Source organism: Rhinopithecus roxellana, chromosome 10, assembly GCF_007565055.1.
Source record: "Rhinopithecus roxellana isolate Shanxi Qingling chromosome 10, ASM756505v1, whole genome shotgun sequence".
Taxonomy (NCBI): Eukaryota; Metazoa; Chordata; class Mammalia; order Primates; family Cercopithecidae; genus Rhinopithecus; species Rhinopithecus roxellana.
Window position 1 is genome coordinate 96703756 of NC_044558.1, and position 13280 is coordinate 96717035.

The 13280-nt window shown below is 49.0% G+C and overlaps 1 protein-coding gene across 2 annotated transcripts in view; it reads right to left on the reverse strand.

Moving 5' to 3' along the window:
• The window catches only part of ACACB (acetyl-CoA carboxylase beta), a 161501-nt gene that overhangs the window by 38743 nt on the left and 109478 nt on the right, over positions 1-13280 (reverse strand). For both annotated transcript variants that reach the window (XM_030939193.1, XM_010360453.2), the window contains 5 exons: positions 9124-9237; positions 8828-8941; positions 7807-7896; positions 6034-6152; positions 733-870 (listed from right to left, as the gene is read on the reverse strand). In XM_030939193.1, the coding sequence (XP_030795053.1) occupies positions 733-870; positions 6034-6152; positions 7807-7896; positions 8828-8941; positions 9124-9237 (575 nt within the window). The remainder of the gene's footprint in view (positions 1-732; positions 871-6033; positions 6153-7806; positions 7897-8827; positions 8942-9123; positions 9238-13280) is intronic.

The following is a 13280-nucleotide window of genomic DNA, read 5'->3' on the forward strand; positions in this document are numbered from 1 at the left end:
TCTCCAGAGCTCAGGAGGTTTCCGTCTACTTTGTCCAAAGCACCCGTGAGGGGGTCCTTCCCAAAAGGGAAGAATGAACCTAAGTGATCTGTGATCAGGAATACAGGGAAGGATTCCAACGCTTTTGGGCATCAGCTGGGCTTGGATCAACTCTTGGCTCCCATTTTTACTGGCTGGGAGATCCTAGAAACCTCACCTCACGCCTGAGTCCAGGAAAGGTAATAAGAGTAATCCCTAGGACTCATGAGGCTGTTGTGAAAATTCCACAAGATACTGCAAGCACAAAGCAGAACACACAGTGAAAGGCTGAAAACAGACCACTACAGTAACCATCAAGAGCTAACATTTAGTCACTATTTTATCTGCATACCAATTACACTTTAAATATGTTATTTCACATATTCTCTCATTTAATTCTCATGGCGCCCCTATGAAGTGGGTCCTTTATTGTTCCCATTTTACAGACGAGAAAGCGAAGGTATGGGGAGGTTAAATATTTTGCTCAGTCTCTCAGTTAGAAAGCACACAGCCAGAATTCAAACCAGGCAAGCTGACATGCAGGCTCACACTCTTGGCTACGATGCTATTATTATTCTGTTGTTATTGACCTGCTGTGCCATGTGTCTGGATCTCTCCCACCCCATCTGTCCAGTGAATGGTTGGGGGGATTCAAGGGAAGCCTGCCCAGCCCCCATGCTCAGGGTGTTTGGCAGACCGGGCCACGCTGGGTACCTGGTGAAGTCCTCGAATCTTCTGAAGGCTACCATGGCCCCCATGCGCTGGCACAGTGGGGAGAAGCCGCTGTCCATGAAGAGCTCTGTGCTGTGCCTCAGTAGATCAGGGTTGGTGATGCTGATGGGCACGGTCATCCTGTAGGGTGATGGCAAGTGGGGGATGAGGCAGCTACTTGCAGACCCAACTCTACGAGCTGTTCCTGCTCCTGAAGCTTCAGTGAGCTGGACCAGATTTAGAGCTCTTCCAAAGGGGGGCTTAAAATGGGCAGGGGATAAGACAATGGCTGGGGCCGGGGCCTGAGGAGGGTCTCATCTGATCCCTCAGGACCTGGTGAAGAGTAAGAGCTCAACAAATGTAGGAATCAATGATTCATGCATGAGAGTCCAGTCCCAACACAATTCCAAGGGGAGCCCGAAGTGCTGAACTTGACCACAGAGAAGAAATACTCCCAGCATCAATTTCTCCTGGAGAAATCCACCAGCCCCAGGCAGCCGGTGAGGGAGTCAGGCTTGTTCCTGACAGACACTCCAGTCCTCTGCTCCCTCTAATCCCTCCCCCTTCATCAAACTTGTCCTTGAGACAAAGTCAGCAGCCTTCTGGAGTTTAGACGATGATGCTCCCAGAACTGGCTGCTCACCAGCAGCGAATCTCAATGGGCCACCTGAGGTTGTTAGAATTGGGCCTTGGAATCAGGTACTGGAGGGGTAATCATATGGTGTGCAGGAAGTCAACACAGTAGGCCCCACACTGCTCTTCTGAGAAAGGAGACCTGCTTGCCCTTGGCTGGCATCTGGGAACTTGGACTTCGGGAAGGTTCCTATCATTCCCTGAAGGTGACAAGGGTGGCTCACTGTGCCTCACCCGTTTGTACAAACAGTGTGGTTTATGCTGAACACCTGTTTTCTTCTGCAAGCCTGAGATTTTGATGCAGGGCAGAGGGTGGTGTGACCAGCCACCAATCCCTGGTGCAGAGCTGGAAGACAACCCTTCACTTGTGTTGTCACAACTCCTTGCTGGGGGAATGAAGTGCGCCCTGCATGAGTCCACTGGGAGAGGACCCTGGCAGCGCACCTGCTTTCCTCTGGACTTCACCCTGATGCCTTCTGCCTTGGCTAACTGCTTGGTATCCTTGCCCCCTAATGAGTCAGAGCTATGAGCATGACTACGTCCTGAGACCTGTGAGTTCTCCTAGGCGATGATCGAACCTGGGGGTGCTTTTGGGGACCCTGACACAGGTATGTGCATTCCTGTTGTGTGCTCTGAAATCATGATCATGGCCCCTCTGCTCCCCGACAGCTCAATCCAGGGGTCACAAACTTGCAGTGGCAGTGTGGCTGAATGCCGCTCACAGAATGACTTTGGGCCATGCGGCATTTTAATAACATACATGAATTAACATGCATTCATGTATTCATTTAACATGAACCACCTGTCCCCACTGAAAAATGGAAGGACTTCAGGTCAAAAAAAAAAAAAAATAGATTTCCTGCTTCTGCTGGAAAAAAACAATGAGAAGTCTGGCTGTGATGGTCAGTTTCCTGCAGGGCAACAGTGGGCAGAGCTAGGACAGCAGCCCCATAGCAGGGGGATGTAGCCAGTTCCCACCCAGCGCAGAGGTCCAGGCTGCAGCTGGCACAAAGCCCTGCCAACCTCTCACCTGACCTTCCCTTGGGTCTTGGTGACCTAAAGCACCATGTGCCTGGCCCTACACACACAGGTGTTGAGGGCCAAGCTGGGCTGTCTTGGGGGTAGACTTTATTCCTCATGGCTCTTTACGGAGGCATCAAAGGGCTGGGTGGTGGGGGCACCCACAGGCAAGGTCTCTTCACAGGCCCAAAATACATTTCTGGCACTGACAGCAATTGTGAGAATCTTAGATGGCGAGAAGTCCCCCAGGGTCCTCAATGTCTCTCTGGGTCAAAAAACGACCCTGTGCCCATACTGAAAATCACAACCAATAACCTGGATAAACATGCAGATCACAAGGCATGACCCACAGCCCTCAGAAGAACCGCCCTTCCCTTCCTAACAGGGCTGAATTGCTGAGACAATAAGATCAAAAGAGAAGGCCAGGCACAGGGACTCGCGCCTATAATCCCAGCACTTTGGGAGGCTGAGGCAGGAGGATCACTTGAACCCAGGAGTTCAAGACCAACCCGGGCCATATAGTGAGACCCTCATCTATGCAAAAAAAATATTTTTAAAGAATTATCCAGGTGTGGTGGCGCAAGTCTGTAGTCCCAGCTACACAGGGAGCTGAGGTGGGAGGATCACTTGAGCCCAGGAGTTCAAGGCTGCAGTGAGCTATGATCATGCCACTGCTCTCCAGCCTGTTTAGACTCTGTCTCTAAACAAGCAAACAAAAAAATCAAAAGAGAAAAGAATTCCTTCTCAGTAGTAGACAGCTACAAAATATCTTATACCACCACTGCTCCCCAAATCCCCAGAACGACCCTAGGCGCAATCAGCCTGTCCCCTTTCTCTCAATGGGGTAAAATGTCACAATCCTATTTTTGGAAATAAGAAGGGTAAAAACAAATAACTAGGAAAGGCAGTGCCTCCTGGGGAAGCCCCCTTGTCTTCATCCAAAACATGGCAGCATCTTTCTTCTTAAAACCAGCAGGAAAAGAAAGTTAGTTTAAAAATCCCAAGAGGCCAGAAAAATCCCTGCTTCACCAAAGCATGAACCCTATTGCCTGTACAGATCTGATCCACCGAACTCCCAAATCACAATGACATCACTGCAGCTATAAGCAAGGCCTTGGGCACGCCCATAAGAACCAAAACCAGAGGGGCAAGGGAGCGTGAGAGAGAACGCTTTGAATCCCAGGGAGACATAATTACTTTAAGAGAAGGTATCGCACTCTGCCTGACCTAAATGGTATTAATACTTTGGGTCCTGAAACAAGATGGATTGAAAAAAAGACTGTGAGTGAGGAACTCAGACACATCAGCTATTCTTAGGTGAGCCAAGCATGGTGGTGCCTGTAATCCTATCACTTTGGGAGGCCGAGGTGCACAGATCATTTGAGGTCAGGAGTTCCAGATCAACCTGGTCAACAAGGTGAAACCCCATCTCTACTAAAAATACAAAAAAAAGTATTGGGGCTTGGTGGTGCATGTCTGTGGTCCCAGCTACTTGGGAGGCTGAGACAGGAGAATCGCTTGAACCCAGCAGGCGGAGGCTGCAGTGAACTGAGATTGCGCCATTGCACTCCAGCCTGGGTGACAGAGTGAGACTCCATCTCAAAAAAATTAAAAAAAAAGATATTCTCAGGTGAGAACACTGAGGGGATCTACTGAACTACAGCTCTTGGACAGCAGACTACAGTGGACACAGACAGGACAGTGTGGGTGCCTCCGCACCTGGCTCAGAGGGCTGCTGAAGGCTGTGGAAAGGAATTGGAGGTGAGAGTGTGGCCTGGGCTCAAATTCCCACTCCACATGTACGAGCAGCTCAGCCTAGGTCAGGTGACGGCCCTGGGCCCCCATCTGTAAAACGAGGACGAGAACACATTTTTGGCCGACAGAGGATAAGAACTGAATAAAATAAGAGTGTGGGCTAGGTGCCATGGCTCACGCCTATAATCCTAGCATTTTGGGAGGCCGAGGCAGGTGGATCACCTGAGGTCAGGCGTTCAAGACCAGCCTGGCTAACATGATGAAACCCCATCCCTACTAAAAATATAAAAATTAGCCAAGCATGGTGGTGCGTGCCTGTAGTTCCAATTACTCGGGAGGCTGAGGCACGAGAATTGCTTGAATCTGGGAGCTGAGATTGTGCCACTGCACTCCAGCTTGGGCAACAGTGCGAGATGCCATCTCAAAAAAAAAAAAAAGAAAAAAAAAGTGTGGGAGCACTGAGCAGGCCAATGGCATGCCACTAGATGGCAATAACAGAGTTAGTCATGGTCATCCCCGGGATCACTCACAGTCAACAACTTTCTTTGTGCCAGGCACTGTCTAAAATGCTACCTGTGCCTTATCTCATGACTCTTCCCAATGGCTTGGGTGGCAGTGTCCACTAGAACTTTCTACCATGACAGAATGTTCTAGAACTCCACTATCACATAATAAGGCAGTCATGAGCCACACAGTATGACTGAGAAGCTGAATTCTTTTTTTTTTTTTTTTTGAGATAGAGTCTCGCTCTGTCACCCAGGCTGGAGTGCAGTGGCACAATCTCGGCTCACTGCAACCTCTGCTTCCCAGGTTCAAGCGATTCTTGTCCCTCAGCCTCCTGAGTAACCTGGGATTACAGGGGTGTGCCACCACGCCTGGCTAATTTTTATATTTTTAGTAGAAATGGGGTTTCACCAAGGTGGCCAGGCCGGTGTCGAACTCCTGGCCTCAAGTTCCTGATCTGCCCCCTTCAGCCCTCTGAAGTGCTAGGATTACAGGTGTGGGCTACTATGGCTGGCTCATTTGCCTTCTTTGTTTTTTCTCTTTTTTTTTTTTTTGAGATGGACTCTTGCTCTGTCACCCAGGCTGGAGTGCAGTGGTACAATCTCAGCTCACTGCAACCTCCGCCTCCCGGGTTCAAGCAGTTCTCCCTCAGCCTCCCGAGTAGCTGGGATTACTGGTGCACGCCACCATGCCAGGCTAATTTTTGTATTTTTTTTTCAGCAGAGATGGGGTTTCACCATGTTGGCCAGGCTGGTCTCGAACTACTGACCTTGTGATCCACCCACCTCGGCCTCCCAAAGTGCTGGGATTATAGGTGTGAGTCACTGTGCCTGGTCTCTTTTTTTTTTTTTTTTGAGACAGAGTCTCGCTTCTTCGCCCGAGGTGGAGTGCAGTGGGGAAATCTCAGCTCACTGACTCACTCCACCTCCCGGTTCAAGTGATCCTCCTGCCTCAGCCTCCCCAGTAGCTGGGATTACAGGCATGTGCCACCACACCCGGCTAATTTTTGTATTTTTAGTAGAGACGGGGTTTCACTATGTTGGCCAGGTTGGTCTGGAACTCCTGACCTCAAGTGATCTGCCCACCTCAGCCTCCCAAAGTGCTGGGATTACAGGCATGTAATGCCCAGCCCATGTGCATTCATTTTAATGTAAATAGGCACACATGGCTACTGTACTGAACAGTGCAGGTGTAGGAGGTGGGCTCTGCATTATCACCATGTTAGGGGGAGAAAAATGGCACTGCAGGGAGCGCCCAGACGGGAAGCGCTTATTGCTGATGTCTCCCCAGCAGCATGTCCAAACACACTTGCCAGGTGGTTCCAGAGACAGGACGACAGAGGTTGGGGAGAACAGAAACACAGGCCATCCCTGGGTGCGTCTCATTCCATACCGGTTTGGGTGGGAGGAGGGCAGCATGAACTGGAATTCTACCACGCAGGTGCCGTCCGGGAGCTGCCGGTGCTGCAGGCTGTTTAACTCATAGGCGATGTAGCCCCTCCGCACGTAAACCTGACAAGGCAGAAGCACACGGGCGTTCTCTCAGGGGGCACTGCGGAGTGTCCTCAAAAGCTGAGGGCACTCACAGGGAAGGGGTACCAGAAATGACCTCTAAAAGGTCTATCTCTCGCAGGCCGGGTGCAGTGGCGCAGTGGCTCACGTCTGCAAAAATTAGCTGGGCATGGTGGAAAAACAAAACAAATAAACAAAAAACCCCAAAAGCATCCTAGAAAAATCTCTAATTGACACAAATAGTATTTAGCACTTTAAAAAGTAACTATAAGCCAAGCATGGTGGCATGCACCTGTAGTCCCAGCTACTGGGGAGGCTGAGGCAGGAGGATTGCTTGAGCCTAGAAGTTCAACTCCAGCCTGGGCAACATGGCAAGACCTATCTCTAACAAAACAAAAACTGTTTTTAAAGTAACTACAGAAGAGGTGTATTAGGTCTCACTCTTCTAGGCCTGAGAAAGATTCTTCCAGAGGTGAAACCCATAGAGGGATAAAAGCTGCAGGCCCAGGAGACCCTGTGGCTGTAACATGCTAACAAGCCCAAGATGGTCTCCATGAAGACCCAGTAAACCTTCTCACTGTGTGACTCACAGGCTCCCAAGGATGCAGAAGAGAAAGTGGGGGCAACAGGGGACTGAGACTGAGCTCAGAAGATAAAGAATATTGGAAAAACTACTGCCAGCAAAGCAGTCCCAGGTAAGAGGACCATGTTAAAAACACAAGACATCACCTCATATTTTCTTAAAAGGATTCTAAAAGGGCAAATTTATTGGGAGGCTGAGGCAGGCAGATCACTTGAGGTCAGGAGTTCCAGACCTGCCTGGCCAACATGGTAAAACCCTGTCTCTACTAACAATACAAAAATTAGCCAGGTGCGGTGGTGCGCCCCTGTAGGCCGAGCTACTGGGGAGGCTGAGGAAGGAGAATCACTTGAAACCAGGAGGCAGAGGCTGCAGTGAGCTGAGATAGTGCCACTGTACTCCACCCTAGGCACCAGAGCGAGTCTCAAAATAATAATAATAATAAAAGAGCTGATTTAAAACTCTGATTTCCTGGAACCAACACAACACCTCTTGGTTCCTGAATTCAAGAAGACCAGAATTGTTGCTCCCAAGAGTAAGACCACCTGGGATCACCTGGCTCTAATCTGGGTTTTGCTACCATCCACGCCCTTCTACCTCATCACCTGGGGGGCAGGGGGTTCACCTTAAGTTGTCACCTGGGTTCCTCTAGCTCTGGCAGTTCCAAGCAGAAAGTCTTTCAAAGGTATTTAATGCATGTGAGTCAGAAAGTTTAGATGAGGTGCCTCAGACTTGGCTTTCAGGGATTAGTATTTAATGTGCCCTTCCTGGAAGAGGCTGGAATGACACATGAGACAGCAGTGGTGACTAGCATGGAATCTGGAATGAGACAGACCCAATAATGCAAAACCTGGTTCTGCCACTTTCTAGCTGTGTGACGTTGCATAAGTCGCTTCACCTCTCTGAGCCTCAGTTCCTTCCTCTGTAGGATGGGACTAATAACATACCTACCTTGTATAGAAAAGGATAGGATCACATTCACAAGGCGTGTGGCCTAGGGTCAGGTGCATGGTGGTGGAAGTGAACAGTAGAACTGGCACGGTCAGTGCTGTTCTCCAGGCCTCTCCTGCTTACCTCCAAGGACGCCATGCACACGACTTTGTTAGCGTGATAGAAGAAAGCAGGCAGTACGTCGAAGATGGTTGTTTCTGAAATTATTAACTTCTATGGGAAATGAAAAGGGGAAACAAGGAAAAGTAAATGTAAACAAGTTTCAGGTTTTTCTTTGTTTTTGTTTATTTGAGATAAACTGGAGTGCAGTGGTGTGATCATAGCTTACTGCAGCCTCAAACTCCCAGCCTGAAGCGATCCTCCCACCTCAACCTCTTGAGTAGATGGGACTACAGCGTGCGCCAACATGCCTGGCTCTTTGTTTGTTTGCTTGTTTGTTTGTATTTTTTATAGAGACAGGGTCTCACTATGTTGCCCAGGCTGGCCTCAAATTCCTGGACTCAAGTGATCCTCCAGTCTTGGTCTCCCGAGTGCTGGGATTACAGGCATGAGCCACCGCGCCCAGCCAGTGAGTAAGTTTTTTAATCACCAGTCCGATGAGTGGGGGTGGTGGGAGCAGGGAGAAGTCATGCTTCGACCACTAAAAGCAATCAGTGCCCTGCAGTGCACTGGGCTCCTCCCCTATTTAATCACGGGAGATTAAATCACGTGAGAGCTGAAGAACTCTGGGATGATGGCACCTGGGACAGGTCTCCCAGCAGGCACTGAGGGGGTACCTGAGAGCATGTAAATGAGCCAGAGTCCAGGAAGAGGGAAGATGAGGCCATGACTCAGCCATGGGAAGGCTCACAGCTTCCACATATGCTCCATTACAGCTGAGGTTTGTAAACTGCACCAGGTGAACCCCTGCTGCTGTCACACTGTCCTTCCGGCAGGACTGGGCTCCATGCCCACCTCTCCTAGAATCTCCCCAGGTGCTCCCTCGGGCAGCCCTGGCCACATTGGGCTAAACTGCCTGCATCTGTGACTATGCCCTGCACCCCACTGAGCACCTGAAGGGGCAAGAGGAGCCGTTTCCCCAGAGGCCCCCACCTGGGCCACAGTGTGTGCTCTGTAGAAGGTGAAAGGAAGGAGACGGGCTCACCTTGAGGTTCTCGGGGCAGAACTGATGGCCGTACATGTCAATGGCAGACAGGAAAATGGACTCCACCTGGTTGTGCCGCAGCTCATAGGAGGGGAGGTGGGAGGCAATCAGGATCTGCAGGGGGAGGGACGGGGTGGGGTGCTGGTGTAAGCCAACCTCCCAGGGCAGAAGGCAGAGGCTTGGACACGGGCCGGCAGCATGGTGGGACCGTGCATGGTGAGGGCTGAGCATGGTAGGGGCCGCACAGGAGGGTGGGGGGAAGCGCACATCATGGGGACCGCACCCCAAAACCCTACCTGCCGGGCTCTGAGGGCCACTTTGCAGTGCTCGCTTTTGCTCAGCTGAGTGAGCTCATTAAGGATGGAGGTCAGCTCGTCTGATAGGGAAGGGTCTGGGCCACACAGCTCATCCTTAAGGGACAAAAAAAGAAGCCAAATGGCTTTTCTCCAGCCCAGGGAAACATGCAGCACTCATCTCGGTTGGGGAAGCGCCCGCCCCAAAAGCCAGGCAGCTGCTCCGTTCTCCAAACAGGCCCGGCACAGCCTGATATCCAAACTCTCACCACTTTCTCCTGTCATTCATTCATTCACTCACTCACTCACTCACTCACTCACTCACTCACTCACTCACTCACTCACTCACTCACTCGGCCACCCATTCATCCACCCCAAAACATGCCCTAAATGCCTGGTAAGAACAAACAAATACAACTAAACCCCTGCCTACATTACTATTAATAGCCAGTGATAAGGCCAGGTGTGATGACTCACACCTGTAATCCCAGCACTTTGGGTGGCTGAGGCAGGAGGATCACTTGAGCTCAGGAGTTTGAGACCAGCTTGGGCAACAGGGCAAAACCTCATCTCTATAAAAATATATATATATAAAAATTAGCCAGGCATGGTGGCACGTGCCTGTAGTCCCATCTACTCGGCATCCCTTGGGAGGTGGAGGTTGCAGTAAGCTGAGATTGCACCACTGCACTCCAGCCAGACTCTGTCTCCAAAAAAAAAAGTCAGTGATTATCAAGTGCATACTGTGTGCCAGGTGGCTAGTAAACAGCTAGACCCTTTATATACAACTCCCCAAATTCTCCCACCCCCATGAGGAGTTACTTATTTTGATTCCCATTTTACAGATAGGAACACTGAGGCTCAAAGAGGCAATATGCCTCACCCCAAAGCCACCAAACGTGTGCAAGACAGAGCGAGATTCGAACACAGGACTATTCTGCCCCCAAAGCCTCCCGCTGTTTCCCCTACACATTGCTGCCTGACTTAATGGGTTCACAGTTTCAGAGGAGAGGGACGTGGGGTTGAATCTTACAGGAGGGAGGAACAGTGTGTCTGTGTTGCATCCCTCCTCTCTGCTTCTGAAAGAAGAACCTTTCTGCTGGAGACCAGGGCTGGGTGCAGCCGGTGTTCGCATCTCCTCTTGTGCCCTAAGTGCATGCGGGGCCTGGGAATGGCTCAGCGCAGGCGCTCCCTAACCACCCACTGAAGACAGAGCAATGAATGCTAAATACCAGAGCTCCTGAGCAATATGCCCCCATTCCCTACCCCAGGCATCCACTAAGCCTGGTCTTCCAGAGGTCACCAGACGGTACAGCTATGGGGCATTTTTTTCTACATGTGTTTCTGCATTTTCCTATTCTAATGAACCAATACTGATTTTATCATCAGAAACAATTTTAACATACTGATATTTCACACACAAACACACAGGAATGTCAATGCTGAAGAAATGTGGTAGGAAAGTATTCTAAATCTCCTCTCCCTTCTCTGATTTGCTTTCTATTACCAAATGGTGGTGGTATAACTCTCCACCAATCCCCTAGGCTTGTGGCTCCCAGGGCTGGACAGCACAGGTGCTGGCCAGCAGCTAGACTGGTGGTTTTCCAAGAGGTGAAAAACTCAAGAGTTGTTTGTGTGAACATTTTTTAAATTCACACACACACATCTAAGTGTGAATGTTAAAAAATCTGACCATTGCCTTCTACATACAAATAATAATAATAATAATAATAATATTTTTCTAGGCAGGGCACGGTGGCTCATGCCTATAATCCCTGCACTTTAGGAGGCCAAGGTGGGCAAATTACCTGAGGCCAGGAGTTCCAGACCAGCCTGACCAACATGGCGAAACCCTGTTTCCTACTAATACTACAAAAAATTAGTCAGTTGTGGTGGTGCATGCCTGTAGTCCCAGCTACTCCGGAGGCTGAGGCAGGAGAATCACTTGAACCCAGGAAGCAGAGGTTGCAGTGAGCCGAGATTGCGCCACTGCACTCCAACCTGGGTGACAGAGCAAGACTCCGTCTCAAAAAAAATAAAACAAAAAACAAACAAAAACCATTTTTTTCTTGTTAACTTAGCGAAGCAGTCTCATCTTGTACGTTTTAGTCCACAGAATCATGTTTTGTTGCTTTGTGTCACTAACGAAGTCCCATGATCAGTGAATTGGTGTCAGAAACTAGGTCCCTTTAAAAGCCTCAAAAAAATTCATTTCAAAGTAATCATTCAATTCGCAAGTCTTTGTTCAAAACCTCTCAGGTACCAAATGCCATCAGGCGCAGAGAACTCACTATTTTCTAACAAATGGGACCAAGAAAGTCAGAAGAATAATGAATCTCACATTTATCTCCAGACTGTAATTGGTTCAACATTTGTAGCCTCTATCATCAAGGAGGTCCAGGCCAATGTCCCAATTCCCAAGAGCTGGGGGCTGCTCCACCCATCTTCCCTTGGCTGTCCTCTGGTGTACGTGACCTTTCAGGACTTCATGCCCAGAAGAGAGTCAATATGTGCACAGAGGAACGACCAGCATAATAACCCACAGACCCAAGCCCCAGCCTGTGAATGGCAAGCTGGCTGTAATAGATTACAGGCATATTGTGCTTGACAAACACTCCAACTCCAGGAAACTCCATCCAAATAATGTATTTTGCAAAGCATTATGTTATTTTAGCAATAGAACTCCCCACAAAGAGTGGATATCTCCTTGGGTATAAGTTCCCAGTCCTGGCTGCGCGTTGCAATCACTTGGGGAGTCCTCCCTCCCAATCAGTTTTTACAAACTTCAAAACTGCAGAAGAATTGAAGATGAGCATGTTGAAAACCCCATAGTAATCACCTAGATTCACTAATTGTTAAACTTTTACCATATTATCATATTTGATTTTTCTCTAATAAGAACGTGCATGCGCATACACACACACACTCTTTTTCTGAAAGTCAGTTGCAGACACCACAATCCTTTATACTATTTTAGCACGTATCTCCCTCCCACCTACCTACAGAACCATTAAAACACCACAGAAACTGAACATTAAACCAATAATATTATCTAATATACAGTGCACATTTAAGTTTCCCACAGGGAAGCTTTCAAAAAGCATTAATGCCTGGGCCCCACCCCTAGAAACTCTGATTAAATTGACCAAGGGTGGGGCATGGGCAATTGTATTTTTTAGAAGTCTCCCCACCCCCTAGGTGATTCTAATGTACAACCAGGATTGAAAGCTGCTGCGTGAGATTTTTAAATGGTTCTTTACCAAAAACTCCAATATTTATTAACGCAATTTGGATAGGGGATAGGGTACTAACTGTCCTCTAAGATCATGGCCAAACTCTGCCCACTGACTGTTTTTGTAAATAAAGTTTTATTGGAACATAGCCATCCTCATTCATGTATCTATTGTCTCTAGTTGTTTTCAGGCTACAGTGGCAGAGCTCACAGAGCTGAGTAGTGGCTACAGGGGATGGACGTCCTCAAGCCTAAAATCTTTACTATCCGGGGCCCTTCACACACACACACAAAATTTGCCAGGCCCATTGTGGTGGCTCATGCCTGTAATCCCAGCACTTTGGGAGGCCAAGGCTTGTGGATCCCCTGAGGTCAGGAATTCGAGACCAGCCTGGGTAACATGGCAAAACCATGTCTCTACTACAAATACAAAAATCTGCTGGGCATGGTGGCACATGCCTGTAATCCCAGCTATTCCAGAGGCTGAGACAGGAGAATCACTTGAACCCTGGAGGCGGAGGGTGCAGTGATCAGAGATCGCACCACTGCACTCCAGCTTGGGCGACAGAGTGAGACTCTGTCTCAAAAAACAAACAAACAAACAAACAAAGATAGATAGAAGACAGACAGATAGAACCCGGGAGGCGGAGGTTGCAGTGAGCCAAGATTATGCCATTGCACTCCAGCCTGGGCGACAGAGCAAGACTCCGTCTCAAAAAAAAAAAAAAAATTGCCAAACCCCTTTCTACCATAAGCCAAGTCCAAGTCTCTCTTACTTTGCTGATCCTACATTTTCCAAGTCAGTTGCCAGGGACATATCAAAGAATAATATTTTTAGTCATAAAAGACTGCTGTTATTGGCCAGGCGCAATGGCTCATGCCTGTTATCCCAGCACTTTGGGAGGCCAAAGCAGGAAGATTGCTTGAG